Below are 27961 nucleotides of genomic sequence, written 5' to 3'. Positions count from 1 at the left end.
AAAAAGTATGAAGAGATTTGGAAAGCTGCTGTGCTCTTTCATAGGATACATAAGAGGTACCCCTGTTTAAATGCACCTTTTGGGATGCGGGAAGAGAGGCAGGCAGAGAAAGAAGTAAGGGGGAGCGAAGTTAGGAGTGTCTTCAATATAAAGAGAAGATTGTTTGACATTGAGAAAAGCTAGAAATGGAACCCAGCTCTTTACTATAGTAGAACCAACTCTTATCTGTTAAGTACGTTGTGTATCAAAGATCTGACCTTCTATACATTTTGTATTTTTTATCATTACTATTTACATGTATATATTATATTGAATGGTGAAAGGGTCTGTTTCCTCTTTTCCACATGACCTACATAACCGCTTCAATCAAGATTCCCACAAAGAGAATATCTTAAAAAATAGTTAAGATTACGGATGGTGGCCAGCCACTCACCCCAACCCTTAAAGGTCAGGAAATGTCAAGTTTAGGTATCCTTACAACTCTTAACTCCCCATCTCCCATCATTCACCACTTTTACTGTCCGATTCCCCCTCCTGTAAAGAAGTCACAGCTCTAATCATTAACAGTAAAACAATGTACACACCACATTCCTCATGATCACAAAAAACATTAATTCATATTCAGCAACATTAACACGTCTTCAATCACTCATATGCTGGTAAGTTAATGTATGATGTGATGGTTTCTTGTTAGAAAATATAAGGTTGCAATCAAGGTTTCACAGCATAGAGTGAGTCCATTAGGAGCTGTGGTCAAGTGAAAAATTCTCTAAGTTGTACCTATGAGTTGGAGGTTTGTGAGACCTATAGAAGGGTGGGCAGCATCTGTCAGTGAAAGTGGTGCATGTAGGAATTAAGGTATGTTAAAGGAGATTCCATCACTGGATCTTTCTTATCTTAACTTTTTTAATGAAGACTTTTCTTTGTGGAAAGAAATGCATGTACATATTTTGGAGTGTCTTAACATCTGTAGACTTGTCCACTAAACGAACTATTTAACATATTGGGTTATACTCACTTCATACTATTACATTTATATATTTAATGGCTATATGGCACTTCATAGTAATGTCCCACTTCAGCTGGTTTACACATCTGCAGTAGTATCCTTCATTGCACACCTCGTTAAGCAATAAGGCACAAGCATGAAGGAAACGCATCTGGTATATCTTTAAAAACTGCTGAATGTATTCAAATGATCCAGAATGATACAACCAGGCTCAGTCACTGTAAGGTGAACTTCCTCAACATTATTCTGATCTTGGGATCAGTTTTTGTCTTTTTTCAAGACTTTTTCAAGTGACTGGAGGAGGAGACTGGAAGCCAGAAGACCTAGGTTCTATTCTTGATTCTGTCATTAAGGTACTGTGACCTTCAGCAGATCGTTTAACCTGTGGACCTTAGTTCCCCCACCTGTAAAATGAGGACACCACCACTTCATATAGGTGAGGAGTTGTCTGAAAGGTGCAATACCAGAGACTATTATTTCTGCTTGATGGTAGATATTTCTATATTCTTGACCAGCTAAAATGGGGCTAAACAATAACTTAAAATTGTTGTAACTGAAGTCTAACTGATCTGTGGCGAAGCTGAAACGTGACAAATTTGATGCCCTGTATGCTAAAGAACACTGTTCAGTCAAGTGCCTGTATTGCTCTGAAGTGATTTTCATTGTCAAAATTGCAGTACAAACAACTCCAAGCAAAGATTGCTGAGCTGCAGAGACAAAATGAGCATTGACTGCTCCATTCTCAAGACTGGTGTGTGGTTCAGCAGAGTCCCTAGTACTGAACTCAGAGTGGAGAATATTCTGAAGGGAAAGAATATTCCAAAGAAAATAGAATGGTGAATATGAGTCAGAAGGATAGTGGATAGCATAAGGTTCTCAGCAGGTTTTGTCTTAACTGAATTTGAATGGGCTACTAAGCTGAACCAACAGTCTTACAAAGGCTTAACTATGACCCTGGAATCTGAAGGGAGAATGAGACCTAGTTCCACATTAACACAGCGTCTGGGCTCTGGAACAGTATGACTGGAGATTTTTTTGGTAGGAGTTGATTCAAGTTTCTATTGTAAGTATATTTTGGACTGCTGAGGATAACGGTATATTTGTAAGTAATGGTGTCAGAAGTTTTGGACATTTGATATTTGTCTTGATAGATTCTGGGAGCTGTTTAAAGTTCTGAGGTACTTTAGAGTCGTTTTTACGATGATAGAAAGCTGTAAGAAAGCAACAGGATGACCCTATTTAGAGAGCATTAGCACTTTACTTTCACGTCATCTATTTTCCACTTCTTTACTGGTGGATTTGTACCATCTCATCGCTGATTGGCAGGGGACTTTGCAATTATCTTTATCTTTCCTCCTGGGAAGGGCTACCTATGAGGTTTTTATTTTTTGTTTTGTTTTTGTTTTTTAAGGCAGATTAAATCCCAATAGAATAATATCTGAAGCTGCTAGCACAGCATTTGTGTTCTTTAGTGGTGAAGGATCAGTTCTAGTTACCAAATTACTTTTTCAAAAATAAATACGAGTTCTGTTCTTTAGATTTTCATACATGCTAAAATAGCCCTTAAAGGGAGAAACAAATATGACAGCAGTTTATTAGCTCAAATTTAACAGCCTTGCTAAATGCAAGATTTGCTATAACATATATAACTATAACAACTAAACTGTTCTTAAAATAAGTCTTTCAACAAGTGCTCTAATTTAAGAATTTAGCCCAGCAATAATGTCATGTTTATGCTATTGAAGTATTTTTAAAAGGTTAATTTATTGATTTAATCTGCCTATAAAATTGAACTTATGTTCCACTCTTCTGTTGGCTCTAAACTTCTGACACAGCCATATACCTTGTTCCCCCCAGCTAAATGTAAATTTCATTAGAATTGCTACTGTACCTCTGCAATTTTACATTAGTGCCTAGTTACTCCCACGTTAAAAGAAACTCAGCTTGGGGGTAACTATGAATTTTTAGGCCAGAACACTAAAGGAAAATGATAGTTTTGTTTAGGAAAATATTTCTATTAAAGGCAAAGTATTGTAAACTTAGCAGAAGATATTTAAATGGTTTTGAGTAATGTCTTGGAACGAAATTGCCTTTTGTGGGAAGTTCATGGTGGTTCAGGGATGGTCTTTTAGCTCGGTCTGTTCTAGATTGTTTACAGACAGTCTCCTCCTAGGATGCAGCAGCCAGAGGCATGTATGCTAGCCAATAACTCAGGATCTATACTAGGAAAACCAGCTATTGCAGAAAATGTCTGTCAGCAGCAGGTTCTCCAACTCATTAAACTGTGTAATTGATACTGTAGACAGAATGAAACTGTTTTAACACTGTTATAAAAAGTGTGAATGAGATCTTAGGTCATTATCCTAGTAGACAACCATTCATTGCTGTTCTAAAACAATTGCCAGAATTTCTTTTGGAGACAAGGGCTTTGTGTTTTCTGAACATTACTGCAATTTCTATACACTGATTTTAACAGTATAAGAAGTTATATCTATTGTCATTTTCAAAGTTCAGGAATGTGAAGGTTTGATTTGCTGAAAGAGGTAATGATGCCCACAAGGGTAGCAATTAAAAGTAAGACCGTGTCCATTGATAATACATGAATAAAATATGCATAATCTATTATGGCCGTACAGGAGAAGAACAGAGGAATCAAATTTGTAATCAGATGTATATGACTGGCAAACAATGAACAGCAGCAGCATGGACAATACTAAATATGGAAGATCAAGACAGCTTCTAAAATATCTCATTTGCTTTCCACAAGTTTATTTTCTTTTGACAGTTCTGAAGTAATTTAGTTGAACTCCTAAAGCAGGTATAAGTCATGGTAGCCACAGATTTTTGGGTGAATTTTTTTATGAAACAGTATCTAGAATACATCTCAAAACAGAGAAATGGTGTTACCTAGCTATTTATATTAAGTGGAACTTGTTTTGTTTAGTCCTCTGTAGTGGCTAGCCGCACCCCAATTATGTACTACATGAAAAGCATTACAGTGGGGCTCTGTGACAAGCGTGAGAACAAATGTAATTGTATAAAACTAAACATTTTAATATATTTCATCTAATTTCTGTAAGTTCATATTTGCTTTTCAGTTACATCACAGGATAAACAAAGTATAGTCACAGCAGAAATTGCACATAACATTACAAATATCTATTCCAGTACGACTTGACTACCTAGCAAGAGAAAACTAAATGAAGTTCCCTGACAGGTACTTCAGAATAATCTCCAGGGCTTCTCACCCAAATTTGCTGTCCCTTTGGTTTCTTCTGCCTCATGGGGACCTGAACAATCTGTTTACTCAGCTATCCAGACAGTATTCCTCACAATCACCAAATTTCAGGAAACTTTATTGTATTATCCTATTCCTGGCTTTTCAGTTTGTTACTCCAGTCTATAAATATTGGATACATCTTTCTTTTCTTTGATTAAAAAACAAATCTTCCACTAATACTTTACACACAATTTCACCCCAAGGGAAAAAGGGTTTATCACAATTAGTGTTGTAAAAAATCAGCATTTTGCTCATTGAGTGTGACAGCTTGTGCAAAGTGCAATCAAGAAGATATTTTATGGTAGGAAAAATGCAATAGGACCTGAGGGAAAGGAGAGGAAACAATCCTACACATATTTTATTAGTCATGGGCATAAAGAACGAAACAGTAGATATGAAGGGTTGTGACTGTACCTTGTTCTGAATAGATTTGAGAAATGTGGACCCACTGAAGCTGACTTTACCAGTCATTGTTAAATTCTGGGTTGAATTCTAGCTATGTTGAAAGGACATTCTGCTCCATTAATTTATCAAACTTTTTTTAATAAATCCTCATGTGTCTGTATTTCAGATTTCTGATTGTCTCAGAGGTGGCAGTGAAGCCCACCTTTAGCACAGGAAGATGAGTGAACTTGACCAGTTACGCCAGGAGGCTGAGCAACTGAAAAACCAAATCAGAGTATGTATTAAATCAAATCAGTGTGTGTATCTAGGTTAACGCAAGTGATATTTATGCCAGTTGTGTCCTTTTAGGAACAGAATGGGAGATGGACAAAAATGACTTGTTTATTAGACTGAATCTTTCACAATATATTTCAGAAGTTAATATATGCGATATCTTATAAAAGTAAGCACAGGTAACTCCATAGAAAGTTGCTTTTAGCCATTCCAATTTCCAGTAAGCGTTATGATTGAGTCACACAGAATAATATAAGCGTGTATAGATTATATTTAAAAGCATTTCTGTATCTTACACCAGTCATTAAGGCCAGTATATGTTTCTCTTGAAACTTTAAGCTATCCAAATCTCTAATGCATCAGGTTTGAGTATCTGATATTTTTATGAAGCTTTCAGATAGATAATATCTTGGTTTAGTATTTTGGATCAGTAGAGTCTAGTACTAAACAAACTATAATTCATCGCTCGCCATGAAGTTTACCATGAATAAACTTCTTCACAACCCTCCTCAGAAAGTAGTTTAAAAAGATTGGCTGAAGTACTACATTATATTTTATTTACTGTCTAGATTTTATTTCCTGCTTATGCTCAAAGGTTTACACAAGCATAAAACTAGGTCATCTTGTTTCATTGGTGTTAAGTTATAGATCACAATAAATATACTCTTGTTCTTTCTGACTTGCTGGCACATCTACTCACCATGTATATGCTGAGTGAAATAAAAGAGAAGTGTTTTAATATTTCCAAAAAAGGATTATCGTCAAATGGACATTTTTGTAGGTTTCTTTCAAAAGGATTTTATGAAACTTAACATGAACAAAATTGTTCCCAATGTCTTTTAATTTTTTGGAAACAACACTAGTACATATGAAGCGGAAAGAGAAACTGATTATATAAATTGAGTGAAAGTGATCAGTTTAATTTCAGTTTGTGTAAGCTGACAAGTACAAAAAATAAACAGCTTAAAGTAAACTAGATTTTGTATTCTTTGAGGGTTTTTTTTTTTAAATATTCCAAAGTAGTTGTTGTGATCCAGTGGGCATTGGATTATTGCTCAAAATACATTCTGTCTTTCTAGCTCAGAAGTAAAGTGAGGCATAATAGCCAAGTTATAGTACTTACACTAGCATGCCTTAATAGGTGTAGTTGGGGGAGAGACATCACTTCTTTTGCTTGTCAACAGCTGTTGTCATCGTGGAAGGTGTGTCTTTAAAAACCTTGACAGCCCCCAGTATTTTTTAGGTCCCAAAATAACGGCTCTAATGCCACGCAGGATTCAGACCTAAACCAACAAAAGTAATGAAAAAGTCTGGACCCCAATTCTACCTCATTGAAATAAAATGTAGGTTACTTGACACTGGTGATGTATAGTTTGTCTCCATACAAACTCTCTGGTTGTATTTCCTTTTGACCCTCACCATCCCATTTGTTCCATCCAAGCCGCGCTACTTATTATTTGCACTGCATCCTCCTTCCACTTGAATCTCCTGCAACCCCTTGTACCTTGATCACTTTTTCCTGAGCCAGTATGCTAGGTCTTCACCCACTCCGAGACCTCTCATGGAAGCACTTTGTGGAGATTTATATCCTAGTCTCCTTATGGTTCACAGTGTGCATAGAAAAGTAGTACTAACAGGACACATGCTGAAGTTTTCCTCTCACTTGCTTTTTGTTGCATTCCATCCTGAACCCTCCCCCTTCTGTCTATATTGCCCTTGTTAGATTGTAAACTCTCTGTGATAGGGACCATATTCCGCACCTACTTAAACACCTATGTAACTGAGTTCATAATACTGCTATGGCTGTGTGTAACTTGCTGCTATTGCATGGCTCTGTGATTTGTTTGTAAACCGAGTAACTTCTTTAAAAAGTGTGAAAAGATTTTTTTAATCACTTATACAGTTAAAAAATTAATATAAGAACAGTAAAATGAAACCCCAAACTTCAAGTGATTTTAATATAATTTGAAATGTTATTGGGTTGGTGATTTGTACACCAGTCTTCATGTCTGTGCTATTTGGGATAGCAGGGCGGCTAAATCAGAAAACTGGCATTCATGTGCAAATATACAGACACAAGCACAACTTGACTTCACTGCCAAACACTGGTTTTAAGTGGGCTGATATGGTCACTTTCCCCCCCCCCACATCGTAAACGCCTTCCTTTCAGCCCCACACCTCTTTTTAATTTAAAATGAGGGAGCAGCAAAGACAAGTGTCCCAGAGTTGAGAGGGAGAGGATGTGAGTAATTGTAATTCCTGACCTTAATTTCAAGAGTTCACATGAATAAATATCAATGTACATTGAAATTAGATGCCATCAGTACTGTACAATAAACTGCATGGTTGGACCTCACCAATGTAATTCTGCAGTTTGATTTTAAAGCCATCAAAATAAGAGTAGGATTACATTTTTCTTAGCTGTAGCACATTTTACTAAGAGTTTAAATGGTATGTCGGGTACTGCAGGGGGATTTCAGGGTTACTTTGTAAAACCATGCTAGAAAACTGAAGAGGTGGTTAGGGTATCTTTCTTGACTAGAATAGAATTCACCCTCTTCAAATGCTGCTAATTATCCCACCAGAGTCAGTATAGTCCCATGGCTCATAAAATTATTTCTGAAGAGCAAATGTGCTGTCTTTTAATGCACCAGATTTCAACAAGTGTGGGGTTTTTTTGTTTTGTTTTGTTAAGTCGTTGGGTTAGAATACATGTCTCCCTCATGTCAAGATTCTCCCCACTCCTGAACACTGATGGCATAGTACAGTATATTTTTTAGGAACAATGTGTAAACCTTTCCAGTGAGTACACTTAATGAAAGTGTGTTTGCCAGGTGTTGTTGCCTCCCTTCATAGTTATTTTTAACCATTTTTGTAAATGAGAAGAAATTCCAATCTCTGACCCCATCCTAAGTCACACACAGCTGTTTTTCGAACTGTGCTCAAGACTTACAACAACATAAAGAGGGACAGTTTTGTGGAGCCTCCTTGTTAAAGGGGCAACAGGGCATCACTGTAAAATATACAACCTGTATATTGTTAAACTATGCTGTTAAACACAATTTTTGGAAAGAATTTGGGCGCTTTACGTACAATAGTTTTGGCCAAACAACTTTAGATCATAAAATCTGAGCATTGCTGTTCAAGGGAATAGAAGTCTCTACGCATAATGCATTACATATTCAACAGTTCTTCAATTATGTTGTCGGTGGGAATCCCAGAGTAGGTACTCATGCATGCAAGATTGGAGTTTTGGAATAGCAGTGTTGGCAGCCGTGCATGTGCCTTTGGCCTCCTCGTGCTCTTGCACAAGGGCATAAAGGATGGAGTGGCTGCGACTCTTTCTCACTTTCCTCTTACTGCCTATGGCAACAAGACAAGTGAGTGTCTGATACCCTATTATTTTCAGAGACCCTAAGCCAGTTAACTGAAGGATGTTCCTTTTTATTTAAAAAAAAAGTCCTTCAATGACCACACCACACTCTGCCGAACAGCAGGGCAAGATGCTTCACACCAGCTTGCCACATTCCATGGTGGAATCAAACCCTCAAGGTTTGAAACCTGCCCATCCTGTGACAGATGGATCCCATCAAGGAGGGTCACAGCAAATGTCTCCTCTGCCAAAGGGAGAGGCACATCCCGGTCTGGTGCTCTGTGTGGAAGTCCTTTTCCTCCAGCACCTACAAGCTCAGTTCAAGCTACATGTGCTAGAGTGGTTCATGCAGGTTAGTGCAGACCCAGCGGTGACAGTCATGACCACGGCAAGACCACACAAACCAGTGTTGGCCAGCACTCCCTCGAGCACACATCACACTCTGGGATTGAACAGTGGAAGAAAGGTGGTGTCAGCAGCATCACTGCTGATCACCTCAACGTCAGTGAAGTCTGCTGCACACCAGACCGTGGCACTGACTACCCCAGGACTGATGGACTGAGCACCTGTACTGACTGCCTCAATGCTGGCACCTCAGGCATTAAAGCAGGTACCTATGTCTGCTCACAAATGGGACACCAACTCATGTAGCTGAGCCAAGCTTACACATAGCTCCAAGACCAAAAGGGAGTTCCAGAGAGGGACATGAAACAGATTAATCTAAGACAAATCCCCCAAGCAGTCGGGCAGAGTGAGACCTGGCACCGGTACCTGTGATGGAGGAGAGCAAAGACCTGAGAGATGCCTTGGAGGAATCCATATCTCTGGAGACATTCCTGGTATGACCGATGTGAACCTGCTCTATAGCACTTCTTGGTGCTGCCTTTTGAAGAGGAGGTATTCTCCTTCTTGCCATTGCTGACTTATTCCTTCTTGCCTAATGGCATGGATGGTAGGCCACACTGGAACTGGATGTGAGTACATAGGAGCAGGAAATGACAGGGAGGCAACAATGACCCTGGCTTCCACCCAAGGAATCCTCTTCAGGGCAGTGACACCAGTCCCCATGCAGAAAGCTTTCAAGGACCTCCTGACTCAAATTGCAGAGACCTTGCACATTGGGACTGCGTTCATATAAGAACAGTCTCATGAGCTAGTTAATATTGTGAGCGTGAAAACACTAGTCAGGATCACCCTCCCAATTAATGAAGAAATCCTGAAATCAGCCAAAGGACTATGGCAATCTCCAGCCACTCTTACCTCTTCTCCACTTGCTTGGGGGAGGAAGGATTGCACCCCTTCCTCCCCCCTCCCCCCCCCCCCCCGGGTTTTGAGCACTTCTGAACCCACCTGAAATAGCTCTCTGAGAAAATCATTTATGCAGCAGTTGGAGAACCTTCTCCTGAGACCTCACTATAATCCTCCAGAGGCTCATTGAGTCTCCATTGGAGTCTCTCGCAGAATTTTCCTTATACCAGCACACACTGAAGACTGTTTGTTTTCCTAGTGGCTATCACTTCAGCCAGAAGAGTGAGTGCACTTCAGGCACTTATGGTCTCATATGATATTCAAGAGGGACAAGGTGGTGCGAAGACCTCACCTGAGGTTCATTCCTAAGGTGGTCTCAGAATTTCATCTAAATCAGTCAACCTTACTGTTGTCTTCCTGAAGCCATGTTTAGCACTGGGAAAAGAGAATTTGCACACGCTAAATGTATCCAGGAATTTGGTTTGTTACATGGATGGGGCAACAGTTTGAACTAGCCTGTCAATCTAGCCATAGCAGGGCATTCTAAAGGTCAGGTGACTTCATCACCAAGAATATCAAAATGGAGGACAGTGTATTTCTCCCACCAAACATCAAGGTTCACTCCTCCAGAACACAAGTAACATGCCCTAACTGTTTCATGTACATGCCAATATTGGAAATCTGTAAGACGGCAATGTGGAGTAACCCTGTGACATTTGCCAAACACTATGCCTTGGATTCAGCTGCTATGTCGGATGCTACGTTCAGGAGAGAAATAAGTCAATCGCTGCTCAGTTGGTACAGCTAAGACTCCTCAATCTCGCCATCATGAGGGGATGCTGGTTGCAGTTGAATCCACACTGATGCCTACTCAAAGAAAGAATGGTTCTTTGAGATGTTATCAGTATGGATTTCATGACTCCCCTTCGTCCCCACTTTGCAGAGTCCTCATCTACCAGGGGCTTCATATTGAGAAGGAACTGAGGGAATGTCATGGCAGTTCTATCCTTTGTCTTCGGGACATGCCTGTTCAAAAAATTCCAATCTTGCACACACAGCATATGCACATCTACAGTAGGTTCTACACTGACAACATCTAGAAGATCCCCAGTATTGCTGTGGAATAAGTAACTGTTCTTTGCAGGGTGTGATCAATAGAACTTTCCATAAACAGAATTTGAGAGCAGAAAATGAATGAGAAACCTTGTGCTGTACTGGGTAAAAGTTCCCCTTTATTTAGAGAAGTGGAATATATTGTATTGCACCATGAAAATATGCAAGTATCCTGTGATTATAGTATAGACTTCATGGCAGCACAAATATAAACAGACATGGATTTATTAGTATGACAGAGTTCACTTATTTCCCTGTAGTTTTTGTTTAATATTGTCATCAAGTGACTAAGAGCAGAACTGTGGATATGTATTTAAGATTAAATCCTGTTATGATATAATTTAAACATGTCCTTGTGTCTGTGCATGCACGCGCTTTTGAAGAAAGTTCAAATAAAGTAAAGAACCTTCTCAAATTGTTGCCAAATTGCATGGACACAGTTACAGAACTTTAAAGATGGAAAAGATGTACTCGTTTAATTTCCTTGGGGCTGATTTCAGGATTGTTCCTTAGGTTACATTTTCTAATGCTATGTCTGTTCTACTTTTAAGTCTCCAGAAGTGAGGCTTCCAACCCTTTCCTTGGGCGTTCCACAGTCCAATAGCTCTTGCTGACAAGCAGTTCATATTTAGCCAACATTTCCCTTTCCTAATCCCATTACTTAATTGTAATTCCCTGTACCTTCCTACACTTATCTCCATTCAGGGTATTTACACCTTTCAGATAACTGTAGAATATTATATCCCTTCCCTCCCTTTTTAGCCAAGCTACACGTAGCCAGTAGTCTTTCTTTATAAATCAATCCCTGGTCAATTTTGTTTGAACTCCTACCAATTTCTCAATATTACTAGTAATGCGGTGCCCAGAACTGAATGCTGTAGTCCAGTATGATTGCGGTAGAGCCATGTAGGAAGAGAACTATGTGACTAATGCTTCTGAATAGACAGCCCAAATTTGCCTGGACAGCCTTTGCTTCTAATCTAAGTCCTTTGGCTGGTGAATGAAACTTATTCCAGTTTTGTATAACCTGCATATTTAATTCATGTGCTGTTTATTTCCTCTTCCAGATTGTTAATTAAAATAATCATAAACGCCACCATTGCTTACTAGTATGTGCTTGGAAGTATTTTCAATGAGAAGCCTAAGCAATCATAAATTTTCACATGAATAAAATAGCTGAGTCTCTTTTTGAGCTGACTCATCCATATAAATGACCATTGTAGAACAACTCAAAGTTATCCAGACTTTTGTGTACATAACTAGCTTAAGAAATTAATGTCATGTCTTCCTGTCTTCATTAATTTTAAACTTCTTTAAACAGAACAAAAGTTTGGCGCCAATAAAGAGACTTCCTGCATTTTTTTAGTATCAGCTTGTTTTAAAAAAAAAAAAAAAAAAGGTATGGAGCATCAAACACTAAACTATAACAGCATTTAAAAGAGAACTGGATAAATTCATGGTGGTTAAGTCCATTAATGGCTATTAGCCAGGATGGGTAAGGAATGGTGTCCCTAGTCTGTTTGTCAGAGGATGGAGGTGGATGGCAGGAGAGAGATCACTTGATCATTGCCTGTTGGTCCACTCCCTCTGGGACACCTGGCATTGGCCACTGTCGGTAGACAGGATACTGGGCTAGATGGACCTTTTGGTCTGACCCAGTACGGCCGTTCTTATGTTCTAAAGCATTGACTAAAGTATTTGTTGGCCAGGTGAAGAGCAATGTACTTTCAAGCTATTTTAGTTTTTTTTTTTTTATTCTGAAGTGTTTTCTAGCTCTATGTAACAAATTGTCTTAGGTTCCTTACACAGAGTTGGAAATATATATTGTGTATAGCCCCTATTTAAGGCACCTGTTGAGTCCAAGTTCCCCCCTGTACTTTGCATTCTGCATCTTGGCCATCCATTATAAGATGCAAAGAATGTCAACAGTAAGTACTCAGGGATAACACACTACACCAGAAATCATATTCTGAAACTTGCTGCTAAACATTCCTTCCTACCCTTGCCCACTAAATACTAGAATTATCTTCTCAATAAATAAAGGCTCCAGCAAGAATACTAGACACACATTGGTAACAAAGTCTGGCTTGGTAGGTTCCTCTTCCAATTTCTCTCCTTGGGGTGATCATAACTGCAAGATTTTCCCAAATCTGGTAGTTTTGCTGCCGAGTAACTTTTGTAGAATAGTCAGCATAAATGGTTCTACACATATTAAGCTGTCTCTGATGTGTTGTCTCTAATTTTCCCTTGTTACAGGATGCCAGAAAAGCATGTGCAGATGCCACTCTGGCCCAGGTAAGCACTCACTTCAGATGCTCACATTTTAATTGCGAAAATGTAAATACACAAAGTTGTGTGCATAAATTATAAACAATATCTTAATTCTTCCTATAGTCTTTTCTTGGCAACATTAGCTTCCTTTCACTCTTTGCATGGTGTGATTTTTTTTTTTTTTTTTTTTTTTTTTTTTGATTACGCACAGATCCTACTGCTTATGCATGGCCAACTACTGCCTGTAATAGGATCAAGTAGTACTTTCCTGGGTAGGTCACTGAGTTCCTTTCCCTGATTTTTTTATACAAGTATTATACAGATGGATCTATAATTTGAAGGACCCTCACATTGGAGCAACCTGGAAGGCCATTTATACAGAAGCCTTTGCCAGGAGCTATTGTTCCAAATGTGTTTTGAATCAGATTTTACCTTTCACCGCCCAGTTTAATCCCTTTTGCTTGAACTGAGAGTAAATCCTGTGTCTGATGTCAGTTTGTTGCCATGGAAGTGAGTAATACTACAAATGCAGTACTACAACTTCAGCACTGTAGCATCAAGCAAGTGAGAGGCAATGAGCAAGAGGCCGCCTTTGAGCATTTAAATTACTTAGGAAATTTTTATATGTTTCAAAGAGAGTTGCCCATAAATGTAAAATAAATGGGCTAAGTTTAATATCTAAAATATTTCCCATGTGCAAAAGCCTGTAAAAAGCTACTGTATTTATACTAGAGAAGGGCATTGTGTAGGAATTTTAAATCTGTCCCAATCTGTTAGTTTGAACATTAATCTGTTCTAGCAGTTTTCAAAATGAAGCAGAGTTCTTTACTCAAATGCTTTTGCTAAATAATTTTTTTAAGTGGAGACAGGACAAGTATGCAGACATTATCTATAAAATGGAGTTGTAAACTGTTTTGGATTCACTGTAATGTGTGTTCGTTTATTCAGTATATTACTGGAAATGCGCTATATGCTACATTTTTAGCCAGTGCTTTGCTCCAGGCCAAAGAAATTAAATGTAATAGTATAATGACAGCGTATTGATTTCTTCCTCACTTTGCTATTCACTTACTCATTCCAGAATACACTCTTATCCTTTAAAAGTTAGATAAAATATTAATATTATAATTTTGAAAAACTTCTGTTCAAAAGGCAGTTTATGCTAGATCTAAATTGGGAGTTTATCTTCAAAATGTTAGATGCAGTTAAAGCCTCAAATACAAACACGCCACCTTCTCTTTAAAAACAGAAAGCTGTGTTATTCTGTAGAATGCATCTCTATTGTGGGGGGCAGGGGGAACCTTCTGCCACAAGATTGTAGTAATCTTAAAGCTAGAGGCTTCAGAAGATAGAACCTGAATATAATCCTGCCCAGGGTTCTGAGAGTTTCTAATGCATGCAGTTTCCCACTGGGCCTGGATAACATGCATGTTTTTCCAGAGGAATATTGTGCAATTATATTTAGCTAGTGCTTTGCCTTCAATGCTCAGATAAAGAGCTGGGCCTGGGGAAGAATAGTAAATAAGAGAATAACCAAGCAAATACTGCGTAGAACTAACACATTTCTTAATCAATTTGTTTGTCTAAATCAATGAACATGTTCAAAATATGTGCATTGCATCCTTTTGGTTTTCTGCAATAGACTACTCTAAGTGTTTCTGCATTAATGAAGTATCTGAATATTCTGTGAGTAAGACAAATGCAGAATCTAAGGTCTATAATAACTTGTCTATTTAGATCACAGCCAACATTGATCCAGTGGGTCGAATTCAGATGCGTACTAGAAGAACATTGAGGGGGCACTTGGCTAAAATTTATGCAATGCACTGGGGGACTGATTCCAGGTGAGTGTCACTGGCACAGAAGGATGATCTTTTGGGTTTCATTAAGCTCTTGTGGAAAAGTTCAATTTGGTTTTTCATATAGGATGATTAGAAATTCAGTCCCATCATTTCAGGTCGTGCCTATAATCCAGCTGAAGTCCTTTCTGCTAGAAATGGAATTTTAAAATACCAGAGCTTTTTTTGAAGAGCTAGGGATCTTGGGTGCAGGTGGGGGTGGTTACTTCATTTGAAGTTTCATAACCTTTGCTTCTATTCTGGTACTAAGAGAATTTAGCAACACTAAATGTCACTTTTTCATTTCCATATTTTTAACATCGTAATCTAAATTCGGTTACAAAATATCAACCCCTTCTTGCCTGAAAATACTTTTGTCAGTGATTTAGAGGAAGCATTTTAAAATAGGCACTTATTTTTTTCGAGGATATTAGTCCTTCTGTGATTTCCAGACAGTTAAAAAATTTATGCTAACAGTATCTCTGTTGATGACAAATGACAACTATAATGTGTATTTTTATAAAAATCTTAAAGCACGCACCCCAGTGAATTGTCCATCTTAAAATGAGTAGATATGGTATTCCCTCAACATAGGAATAGGTGAATTAGCTTCTTTTTAATCTTGTAAATATGTGAATTAATCTGCTAATAGCAAGTACATTTCTAATCAACAGAAATTACTGAAGGGAGCCTAATCTAATGAAGGTGATCTTGTTAATTCAGTCTTAAGTACAGAGCTTGTTTACACAAGATTGATAAGTAGTACTATTCTTAAGTAACTTAAAATCCTAGGTCTGTTTATACAGTAGAATCTCAGAGTTACAAACACTTTGGGAATGGAGGTTGTTCATAATTCTCAACAAAACATTATGGTTGTTCTTTCAAAAGTTTACAACTGAACATTGACTTGATATAGCTTTGAAACTTTACTATGCAGAAGAAAAATGTTGCTTTTAACCATCTTAATTTAAATGAAGCAATAACAAAAACAGTTTCCTTATCTTGTCAAAATATTTTTTAAATGTTCCCTTTATTTATTTTAGTAGTTTGTTTAATACTGTTCTATACTGTATTTGCTTATTTTGTGTCTGCTGCTGCCTGACTGCGTAGTTGCAAATGAAGTGTGTGGTTGACTGGTCAGTTCCTAACTCTGGTGGTCATAACTCTGAAGTTCTACTGTATACCTAGTGCAAGAGTAGCAAAGTTCTTAGTGTAGTAACATTGGGGGGAGGGGCGGTGTAGAGGAAAATATTTTTAAAGGAGCGGTACTTGTTTTTATTTTCAGTTTCTGAATTGCTCAAGGTTGGCAGAGCAACAAATAAACACAGTGTAACAGTTTCATTTGAAGTTTCATGTTTTATATAATCTCATTTTATTTCATAGGAGTACTGTATTAGTTGGTCATTTTATTTCCAATGTTGCAAATTGCACTTTATATGGCAAATTAGGGTTGCCAACTTCGTAAAATTTAAAAACCGGAGACTCCAGCTGGAGTGCTGGAACCTCCCTGACTTGGGTCAGGAGGGACTCACCTGTGGAGCCAGGGCTGGGAGCTACAGCCACCTGACACAGGTAGGAGGCAGCCCCAGCTGAGATGGGGCTAGTGTGGGTGATGACCCGGCGCATTCCCCCACCTGCAGTAACTTAAGCGTTTTTAGCAATAGGATTGTGTTATCCAGCCAGAGGAAACACCAAATTAGTTCTGATGTCACAATCAAGATCATAGACCTATGTTTTGTCCTATTTTTATCTAACATTCTTTCAAAAAGTGAAGGTGGTCAGGTGGATATTTTTGTAACTTTTATAAAAACACAATTGTGTTGGCTTTTTTTTTTAATTTTCATTTCAAATATATTATACAACAACCTAAGAGATTTGTGAACAAGACTTTACATACGTCTTCTGGCTGAAGCGATCTCACACCAACATAATATCAGCACTCCTTAAGAGGTATATAGCCTTAAAGCTACCTATCTACAGTAGTCTCATCTTTGTAGTGTACATCCATGATGGTGGTTTTGCAGAGCTATATTGTTGAAGACAGTTTAGCACTTACATCACTGTCAGTTTAAACCCAGTGCATTTTAGTTCCACATTTTATGAACACTAAATTAATTCAGATTTCTAAAAAGAGTAGTTGACTTCAAACAATCTCCATCCCACTGCATTTTCTCCTTTTCCAATCAGTCTGTTTATACAGTTTTCAGGAAATAACTCTGACAGTTAGCATATTTATAAAGTCATGTAGGAAACAGCCACCACTACTAATGATACTTACATTTTAAGTTCCAGGCGAAGCTGTTTTTACTAGAGACAGTTGACACATGATGCATCCCTCCCCCCAAGTTCTGAAACAGCTTTATCCTTTTCTCGGGAGGCGCCGATATCCCTAACAATAAAGGAGAGATTCAAAAGATTACTATGCAATAGGAATATTTTACTGATTATGCTATCATTTGAAAGGACATAATTAAGTTGAAAATCATTTTTGTCTGAAAATTGTTTGTATTATCATAAATAGATGAAAGTAACACCTGAGATTACTAAAATAATTTTCCCTGACCTTTCCGTCTCCTTTTCCTGTTAGTTTTAGTTTGAAGAAATTTGTAACAAATTTCAGGGCATGCTACTTGAAATGGAATCTATTGGAAACAAAGCTTTTGAAATTAGTGTCATTTAAATGAAATTTTAATTAAGTTCAGTACTGTGAAGTGTTCAGTACTGTACAAATACACGGTTCCTGCACTGAGGAAGTAGAAGGCTCAAACGTGTATGACATGGCATTTTAATATGTAGCTAAATCAGGTAATACTTTTATCTGCTGAAGGTAAGTGTAGTATTTATCAGCAAACTCAATCTTGGGGAGCCAACCAGGGGGTTGTTTTCATTACATTGGATTAAAGGTTCAAAACTCAGACTCAAGTGATGCAACAATGTTTTACCCGTACACAGTATAGTAACCTAAGGCAGCCACGGCTCCTTCTCATAGACTTTAAGATCAGACAGGAGTGTCATGATCATCTAGTCTGATCTCCTGCACATTGCAGGCCACAGAATGTTGCCCACCCACTCCTGTAATAGACCTATAATCACTAGCCAAATTACTGAAGTCCTCAAATCATGATTTAAAGATTTCAAGTTACAGAGAATCTGCCATTTACACTAGTTTAAACCTGCAAGTGACCCTGCCTTATGCTGCAGAGTAAGGCAAAAAACTCCCAGGGTCTGTGCCAATCTGACCTCAGGAAAAATTCCATCCTGACCCGAAATATGGCAATCAGTTAGACCCTGAGCATGTATTGTAGAAACACTTAGAAGCCCCAATTAAGGGTAAGGCATTGTGTACACACAGTATGAAAGAAGTCCCTAACCCAAAGTTTGTAACTGTACTGTTAAAGTAGCTCTTGTATTGACACCATAATCTGAAAAATAGAGTAGTCAGATTTGTGAATAGAAGATATAATATCAAGCTAAGAGCAGTGTGTTTGGCCAGGTGATTTGTCATAGCCAGGCACATTCCTTTTAAAGATACTGCATTTTAAATGAGAGACTTGGCTTGAGATGTGGACCCTTCTCACGACTGTGTGTGTTTAAAATAAATAATATGACACTTTATCCTAAGAAGCCTTTGTGACGTAGCAGCTTTGAAAGTTAGAAAACGACCAGTGTTCTGTTACATTAGTGATAGGTATTATCACACAGTACTTGTGTGTTGAGAGTTGGACTTTTCACTTGAATTAGGTTTGCACATACAGATACTAAGATGGAAATTGAAATGATGTGGTGCTTTGGCACAATACTTTGAACTTTCTAAGATGAATAGCCAAACTCTTAGCCCGAGTAATAAGTCGGAAAGAAAATGTGTAGGGTCAGGACTCAGAGCATGAAGTATTACAAATCTGAACTCCATTTTACATATGCTTCCCTAATACAGAAAAAGGCACACTCAGCTGTTTTTGTCTGATTGTTCCTGTAATCTGAATTTTTTTTTGTTCTTGGAGTCAGAAAACCTATTCTTTTAAAAAATAAAAAAAAGCCTGGAAACAAGAGCTCATATTTTAAGCTATACCAAGAATACAACCGTGACAAAATGGTGTATTTCAGTCAGTCTCCATTGAGAAGGGAGAGAGTTGTTTTTCCCCCCAAAGGAAACAAAAGAGAACCGCCCCTTCCTTCCCTGCACTCTACCCTTCAACTCAAGAGTATTTCTCTGTAAACTAAGTTTTCTGTTGGCCTGGGTTTTAACTCTACTCAGACACTGGATTTTATTTATTTTTATGTATTTATTGGCTTTCATCCTGAACCAACCTTTTTTTACCATGTGTTAGAATAAATAGAAATTGGGAAGATGGCCTTCTATTAATGGTCCAAATAATTAGCTGGGTCTGCCTATTTTTAGTGTGCCTATCACTGTGATTTCCAAGGTTTCAAAGGAATCAAGAGACATCTGTGCTGTTTAGGGATTATTTTCGCTACTTCTCCTTCACCTGATTTGTGCATCTGTAGATCATCTGTTGGGGAGGGTGGGAGGAAGAATTCTCAGGTCCTCTTCCCAGACTCCTTTAATAAGGAAGGTCTACAGAAGACAATACTAAGTCTGTGGAAACAAAATGAACTTCTGAGAATAACTGGGAAGCAAGCTAAAATAGGCGTTTACTAATAACTGTTTGTGCGTTTTCTCAACCCCCACTCTCCGAATCTTTTGACAATCAGAGAAGAGTAAACTTCTTGCTATCTTTGGAAGAGGGGGGTGTGGGAATTATTTTATATAATAAACAAAAACAAAAAACCCATGCCTATCTTACAAATGTGGGGAAAGGAAGGCATAGAGCGGTAGGTGACTTTCCCAAAGGTCAATGGTAGTCAGGCATGGAACTCAGATCTCCTGACTCCCTATCGTGTGATTTAACCACATAACATTGCAACAACTATTGAGTTGTTTTGTTGTTAACTGCTGTAATATTTAATACTTAACATGAAGTACATCTGCTCTTGTTTCTATGAGGCACGTTATTTAAGAGAATATTGATGTTGCATTGTACTTTATATAGTAGCTTTTAAAGCATTCATGTAAACATCTTAGTAGTTTTGATAACATTCCATTTGAAACTAATTGGCTTTGTTTTCTTCTTATTTGCCTGCAATGATTGTTTGTTTGTTCTTATTTTCTCTCCAGGCTTCTAGTTAGTGCCTCCCAGGATGGCAAACTTATCATCTGGGATAGCTATACCACAAACAAGGTGAGAGTAATTGACCTACTGCTGCTTAATTAAAATTTGACTGAAAATACAAGGGAAAGGAATATTGTTTACCTACCTTGGCTCTTAAAGGGATACAGCCAAAACTTAGTTTAGGCCTAACAGCTGACCTCTAAAATTATGATTTTAAACAATGTGGTTAGAGACCTAAATACTGTCTGTGTGTAATATATATTTATAAATATATTATTTATAAAATGTGTTTACCCAGCCTCCAAAAAACTAAATATTTCATTGTTCAGTGAGTGTATTTTTGCTTTGCTGCTGTGGGAGTAGAAGTTAATTAGCAAACGTTTCCCAGAAATGTGCTATGTGAGACAAAGCACAGCCATACTACTTTGGGCTCTGTAATAAAGCAGAGAATTACAAGAATGCAGGTAAGAGACGGTCTCTTTCTGACTGTAGTAACATGACACGAATAAGGGTTACCGTGGCTGTGGTCGGTGTCCAGGGGCTACTGTTATCAGCGCTATAATAAATTCCATGAAGGGTGAAAAAACAATGCTTGTAAATAATTACAAAACTGGTTGTGGAGAACTTTAAAATAAAAAATTTCAGCAGGTAAATGGCAGTTAAATTAGAGTGCTTTTTTTAATTGAAAAAGACCATGCCAAAATAGGAAATAAAATACTTCTACAGTGATTTCCATATTAGGGTTTCAAAACTCTTGAAAACCTTAATTAACACTCAACGTCCCTTGAAAGCAGGGATTTGCATCCCTATTTTAGAATTAGGAAAACTGAATCACAGAGATGTTGCTACTTGATTAAGGTCACACAGGAAGTCTTTGGTAGAGTCAGAAATAGAATTCTTTATCAAGTGCTCTAGTTACAAATACATCATCCCCCCTGAAACAAGATCCACTCAGTGAAAGAGAGACTTTCCAATCCAGGAGATTTGAGGGCATCTTTTTATTACTAGAAAGTTTTTGATTAATAGTTGAGTAGATTACACCTGAAAACAGTGTGTCTACAGCTGAAAACAGGTTGTCTAAAAATATTCTAGTGCCACGTTGTGGCTAAGCAGTGCTCATTGCAATTATGCTGCGCATGATGTTAGTAATAACAAAGAATGCGATCGTAAATGTGTTCTATCCTACTGATGAGATTTGAACAACCATCTTGAGGCATTTTATTAGCTTCACGGTAGAAGATGCATGTTTTGCAATTAGTTGGCTGTATTTTTAGCACGGAGCATTGCTCTGCTATTTGGACTTTTATTTCACGCCCATTACCCACAGGATTTGTAATGGCTATAGATGGAGATTGTATGCATAGAGGGACAAACACCTTTCTAATCCGTAGTCAAGAAATATGAGGAAATCATGGATATTTCACAGAGCCCCACAATACATATAACAACATGATCCATCCCTCAAGGAGTTTACAAACTTTACTTCAAACATAGTGCAACAAGAAGAATAACAAGACAGTAGGTTGGGATTAGAGAAGGAAGGACAGGGTTAGCATTAATAAGACTGTATGGTTACTCAGTGAAGGCTAGTATACAGCATGGGGGAGCAAAAAGGGAGTTTGTTTAAATAGTGAAAGGCCTTGGTTTGCTAACTTATTTGGTAAGTGTTGAAGTGGGTTTTTTAAGGCAGGATTAAAGGAGGGGCAAAGTAAGTCTCCTCTTTTTGCTGTTCATTGTTCCTTCCTAGTATATAATCCTGGAATTAACAATTTACCTACCATAAATTGATCACCAGTGTGTTTTCTCAAGCTAAAACATAGTGCTTGGTCTATAATCATAAAATCATTGACTAACTCTTGTGACTTTTAGCAGAGCTACCGATTAAACTGGATTCTCTGCTAGAGTGCAGCTCTGAAGTTTTAATTAAGCCACTATTTGGTTTGATAAGTTAAATGTGCAAATTATTCCTGAAATAAGGTTGGCCCTTGGAGTACAAGGACTTTTCATCTTTTTCATTATTTTTCCTCCTGCTACCTTTAAAAAGAGAGTAGTGTAGTTACAGAGAAGATGTAAATAAGAACCTCTTGTGATCAATTGACTTAAAGATAAATTATGTATTCTGTCTGTGCTCCAGGTCCATGCCATTCCCCTGCGTTCATCTTGGGTGATGACCTGTGCATATGCCCCCTCTGGAAACTATGTGGCCTGCGGTGGTCTTGATAACATCTGTTCCATTTACAACCTGAAAACTCGTGAAGGAAATGTACGTGTCAGCCGTGAGCTGGCTGGTCACACAGGTGAGCATCAATTCTGAAGGGTAAACTACCGGTAGTTGTGAGCTGAACGCATGATGAATCGTGAACATTAGATATGGAAAAGATCCATTAGGTGATCTACTCAATCCTGCAATGCCAGAGGACTGGTTTCCTATAGCATACAGTCCAGTCTTATTTTAAATGTCCCAAGCAATGAGGCTTCAATCCCTTCCCTTGAAAGACTATTCCATAGACTAGTCTCTCTCAAGAAATTTTTCTTTAATATTAAACCTGAAAGTTAAGTATCGTTGTGTGATACTGTTGCTTTTGTGCATACCTTTTTGCACCTGGTTAAATACATTTTTTTCCCCCTTGTGTGTTCACTTTTCAAATAGGTGACTTTCCCTCTTCCCGTTCCCCAAGCCAAAATCATAGTTATCACCTTGCCAGTTTATACATCTTTAGTTTTTAATCTTTCTTCAAAAAATGTTCTTTTGTTGCTCACAAGCACTATATTTGTTACAACTTTTGTAACACTTTAAACGTCTAAATAATTAATATAACAGCTTTACCAATCTTTCTAACAGCTTCATAAATCTTTATTGCTCGCTTCCCCAAATAGAGACAATGGTCCCTTACAGAAAACATGTTGCCAAGTGCAGCATTATACAAATTTTAAAACAATCAAACTCTTGTTATATGTAATAAACACTGTGGCAGAAAATTGGACAAAATTTTTCCTTAGATACATGAGTCTCAACTTCTTACACTTTGTCCGCAGTCTTAAATTAGTCTTTATTTACCTCGTTGTTGGTGCTGGTTTATTTGAGAGGGCTCTTATTGTAAAACCATATCCTAGAAAGCTTAATGTAGTTTGGCCAAATATTTAGTCTTTGGAGGTCATGAAGGGGAAGATTTAGTGATTACAAAAGGGAATTATTTCATTTTGCAACTTTTTTTTTCTTTATGGAAAGTAAAACTGTTACAGTATAGCATATCTGCTTAAAGGCATTTTTCTTTTCTCTCTTGTATCCAAGCTCTTTCCTGATATTGAAAGGACACTACATTTACAAACTCAAATTGGAGAGAAAAAACTAATTGGTCATGCATTTGTTTTATTGTGGAGTGCTATCAGATATCTCAGACTGGCTGCTGGTGCCAATTTTTATTTCTGTGAACTAGACAATTGCATCTTGCTGGGTTTTCATTAGGTCCCAAAGATCTGAGCTCTGATTTTTCAGAGATGCTGCCCTTTCACCTTGAGCTGTAGGGGCTGAGCACCTCCTGAAAATCAAGCCCATTGTGTCCAGTCTTGGTCTCTAAATTACCTTAATCATTCTGGAACGCAGAAGAACTGGTTCTTTGAGTTTCAGTGTAAACCAGGGATAGGCAACCTCTGGCACACATGCCAAAGGTGATTTTCAGTGGCACTCACACTGCCCGGGTCCTGGCCACCGGTCCCGGGGGCTCTGCATTTTAATTTAATTTTAAATGAAGCTTCTTAAGCATTTTCAAAACCTTATTTACTTTACATACAACAGTAGTTTAGTGTTATATTATAGACTTATAGAAAGAGACCTTCTAAAACATTAAAATGTATTACTGGCACGCGAAACCTTAAATTAGAGTGAATAAATGAAGACTTGGCACACCACTTCTGAAAGGTTGCCGACCCCTGGTGTAAACCATGGTCTGTTTTTCAGGGTCTTCCTTTTTTTGCAGGTACTTACCCACGTTCACCCTGCTGTCCCCACATGTTCAGTCACTGATACTGGATAATTCCTTTAGAGTCCCCAGAATTAATTACTTGGCTGCTCAGGGTACTGACATCTAAGAACCTCTGCCCTGAACTTCAGATTTAATCCCAGAATGACTTGTATCTTACTACTCTTGGAAGTCTGTAGAGATGTTAGGCTGGCCATAGAAATATCTGAAAGCCTTAAAAATCCTTTTCATCACTAAAAACTAGGACTGTAGTGCCCAGTGTTCTAGGATCCTCAGGGGCTTCTTTTCAGTGGCTCAGCCTCCAGAAGGAGGGCACAGAGCAAGTTTAACTGGATGCTGGGGAATTGCCCCCAGCGTTACATTGGTGTAGGTTGTCCTACACTGCTCCCCTCTGCTGGAGGTAGAAGGGGACAGAAGGGAGGGAAAGTGGTCAGAGTACTCTGCACTGCAGCTGTTCTGGGGCTTCTCTAACCTACATCAGGGCCATGCCAGAATCCTGGAAACTACAGGGCTACATTCGGCCCTCCTGGGGTTCTCTCTCTTTAAATTAATGGCGATATTCTATCTCCTAGAACTGGAAGGGACCTTGAAAGATCATCGAGTCCAGCCCCCTGCCTTCACTAGCAGGACCAAGTACTGATTTTGCCCCAGATCCCTAAGTGGCCCCTTCAAGGATTGAACTCATAACCCTGGGTTTAGCAGGCCAATGCTCGAACCACTGAGCTATTCCTACCCCCCTCTCCCTTCAGAGGTGCAACACAGAATCTGCCCCAACTTTTTTCATCAAAGTAACTAATGACTCTGATAACTAGAGATAAAGAGAAGTTAAACTGAATAATGAGCTATGATTGTGAAAACAAAGGTACCCATGTAAGGGCTCCATTTTCTTTGAAATAAGAAGATCCACCAAGGCAGCTAAAAGCAGAGGGGATGAGCTCAGGATTTTTCTCTTCCCCCTCTACAGTCCAAGAGCATTGTAGCAGTAACCTCCCATATCACAGCAGAAGTTGAAATGGTAATTCATTAGAGTGACTTCTACCTGCTGACGGAATGTGCGGTTGAGGAAAAAGGAAAAGAAGTTGAAAGCCACTCAGAAATAGGATGTAAATTGGCTTGATATCCTGCCTTGTCGAGGTCTGGTCTGGAACATTGGTTCAAAGAGTGCCTGTGCTGATTCTGGAGAGCCCAACTGCCTGTAACAGGACTCTGTTTATCTTAGATATTATATAGTGCCAGTCACTTTAGTAGCTATGTGCTTATAATCCTAATATGTGACATACTCAGTGCTACATCAGCAGGCCTTTGTTCACTTGCAGATTCAGTAATAATACACCCAGCAACCTGAGGGAGGGAATCAGCTTGTAATAAGTCATATCTGTCAAGATTGCAACCCTGAAACTGTGTGTCCTCTTTATGCTCCCTTTGTTTCTGTAAAGAACAAAATCCCAAGATGCAGCAAAACAGAGGCCTCTTACTCCAGAGGCTGCCAGCATGGCTCCGGAAAAACCTTTAACAGCTCTGAGAGGAAACATCAGGCGGGCTATGTGTCTTGCTGGTTTTCTGCCTGATCAAGCCTCTACCTATACAGTGTAAAGGGAACCCTCTGAAAACTGTTCATTGAAGGAAACCAAGGTTATTCATACACGAATCGTTATAATCAGGCAAACCTTCCCAAGCTTCTGTTTAATGAAAAGCATAACTAAAATGCGTTAAACCATATTGTAGATGGCACTTAACTTCTTTGTATCTCTTGTGTTTCTTTCAAAGCATAGATTAGTTACCTGGTTGACTGGAGTTGTGTACTCTGTCTGAAATAGAGAGATGTTGACTAACCACTAAAACAGATACTTAGTAGTTGTGATAACCAAGCAAGCCATGATCCATAAAAAGTACTTTTCTTTAATATCCGTTATAAAGGGAAAATGGAACTAGCTGTCACATACATTTTTGTTGGGTATCCATGATGCAGCCTATGTGCATGTCAAAATCCTAAAAAAAGATTTGAGCAATAAAAAGCCAAGAATATCTTAGCTGTTCAGTGACCTCCTTTAGAGATGGCCCTGTAAATTAGTAAGATCACTAAAATGCAGTATGTGGGTTCATGGCAGGGTGAATGTGGTCTCTACAGAGGGTGAAAGACTGTACTATATTCTAGAGGCCTAGAAAGGGTGCATCAAAAGAGGTGATTGGTTTCATTTGTTAGTGTGAAATCTTAGAGGGTCAGTTTTAATTAACTGCTCTTCTAGTGCAGGGTTAAGCAGGGCTGATGCAATAAAACTGTAATTGGGGGTGACAACTAGTTCTGGACTTGGCGGTGAATGAGGACAGACACAGATGGATTTTAAGCAGCAGGCTGCAACTCTGTTATACTTAACGGAGGGGGGGGACACTACCTTCCTAGTCACCTGTATTTTAAATGGTTCCAATGCAGAGGTTTCAGGGCTCCTCCCATATAATCCAGAACTCAGGGTAGACTTTCCTCGGTCTACCCTAGGACTCAGCTTGCTCTTCTGAATCTGACCACCACCCCCTGTGAAGGGTACAGATCAGACTAAAAGGGGGGACCTTACTTCACAAAGGCCACAGCTCTCCCCCTATCCCATGAGCACAAGGCCCCTCAGCAAAATCCCAGGCATTTCACTTCTGGGAGCCATTCTTTTTAGCCTTCTCACTGGAAACTGGCTGAAAGTTGCAACAGACTAACATCCCTGCCAAGTACTATCATGAATTACTAAATCCTCTTCCTGTTTAACCTGACCATGCATGGAGTATGCTCAGAGAAAGGTGAAAAAATCCACCAGGCCTATGCTAATTTGGCTACAACAGGAAGAAAAACATTTCTTCCTGACCCCAAAACAAGTGATCAGTAAGACCTGCAGCATCTGCAAAAACAGTTCTTTTTGTGCTTGCTCACGTTGATTCCAATTAAGTGTGTGCGCGCCATGTGCACAGTTGTCAGAAGGTTTCCTCAGGTTCGTGGTCAACTGCAACCATTACCAATTTACAGTCCTCCCCTTTGGCCTGTCAGCAGCCTCATGAGCGTTTACCAAATGTATGTCAGTCATAGCTGCTGCCTTCCTATGCCAGAGGCAGGTACAGGTATTCCCGTACGTTGCCGATTGTCTGCTCAGGAGATGGTCCAGGGACCAAGTGGAGCGCCATGTCACCTTCGTAAGATCCACCTTCGACAGACTGGGTCTCATGCTCAACAAGCGCAAATCAACTCTATCCCTGATGCTGAGAATAGAGTTTATCGGAGCAATGCTGGATTCGGGCCAGGTCGGGGCATGCCTGCCAAAGGCTCAGTTTCGGACAATGACAGAAACTATGCAAAGCTTCAAGTGGTACCCCACCACCCCAGCAAGGAATTGCTTGAAGCTCCTTGGCCACATGGCAGCATGTACATATGTGGTAAAGCATGCAAGGCTGAGGCTCGAGCCTGGCTGGCATCAGTCTATTGGCCAGGGCGCAACAGTCTGGACAAGGTGTTCACCCTCCCGGCGCCAGTTCTTGACTCTTGCCACTGGTGGCTCAAGCCACAGGAGGGATGCAAGGGAGTCCCCTTCGCCAAGCCCCAGCCCTCCATGTCCCTAGTGACAGATGCGTCAGCACTGGGATGGGGTGCTCACCTGGGAGACCTTCAAGCCCAAGGTCTCTGGTTGCAAAACGAGCTCTTACTCCACATCAATGTCAAGGAGCTGAGAGCAGTCCACCTGGCATGCCAGATCTTCCAAGCCCACTTGCAAGAGAAGTGCCCAGGGGTGTTGATGGACAACCCAACTGCGATGTTTTATATAAACAAGCAGGGTGGAGTTTGTTCCTCTCCCCTATGTCGGGAAGCCCTCAAGCTGTGGGACTTCTGCATAGCCCACTCTATTCACCTGGAAGCATTCCTTTCTCCCAGGTTCCCAGAACAAGTTGGCGGACTATCTCAGCAGATCCTTCCACAATCACGAGTGGTCTATCCAACTGGATGTAGTACACAACATTTTCCAGGGGT

The 27961-nt window shown here is 39.1% G+C and overlaps 2 protein-coding genes across 2 annotated transcripts in view; one reads left to right on the top strand and one right to left on the bottom strand.

The window, feature by feature from the left end:
* Window positions 1-27961, bottom strand: part of CALML6 (calmodulin like 6) — a 190437-nt gene that overhangs the window by 106608 nt on the left and 55868 nt on the right. Inside the window, exon 2 of the mRNA XM_054008949.1 lies at window positions 17089-17199. The gene's annotated coding sequence lies outside the window, so the exon portion shown is untranslated. The remainder of the gene's footprint in view (window positions 1-17088; window positions 17200-27961) is intronic.
* The window catches only part of GNB1 (G protein subunit beta 1), an 83125-nt gene that overhangs the window by 40882 nt on the left and 14282 nt on the right, over window positions 1-27961 (top strand). The window contains exons 2-6 of the mRNA XM_054008941.1: window positions 4861-4968; window positions 12958-12996; window positions 14710-14816; window positions 19987-20050; window positions 22116-22278. Of these exons, the coding sequence (XP_053864916.1) occupies window positions 4912-4968; window positions 12958-12996; window positions 14710-14816; window positions 19987-20050; window positions 22116-22278 (430 nt within the window). The 5' untranslated portion in view covers window positions 4861-4911. The remainder of the gene's footprint in view (window positions 1-4860; window positions 4969-12957; window positions 12997-14709; window positions 14817-19986; window positions 20051-22115; window positions 22279-27961) is intronic.

The sequence above is a fragment of the Malaclemys terrapin genome, chromosome 19 (assembly GCF_027887155.1).
Source record: "Malaclemys terrapin pileata isolate rMalTer1 chromosome 19, rMalTer1.hap1, whole genome shotgun sequence".
NCBI classification, from domain to species: Eukaryota; Metazoa; Chordata; order Testudines; family Emydidae; genus Malaclemys; species Malaclemys terrapin.
This window is presented reverse-complemented; position numbering and strand designations above follow the sequence as displayed.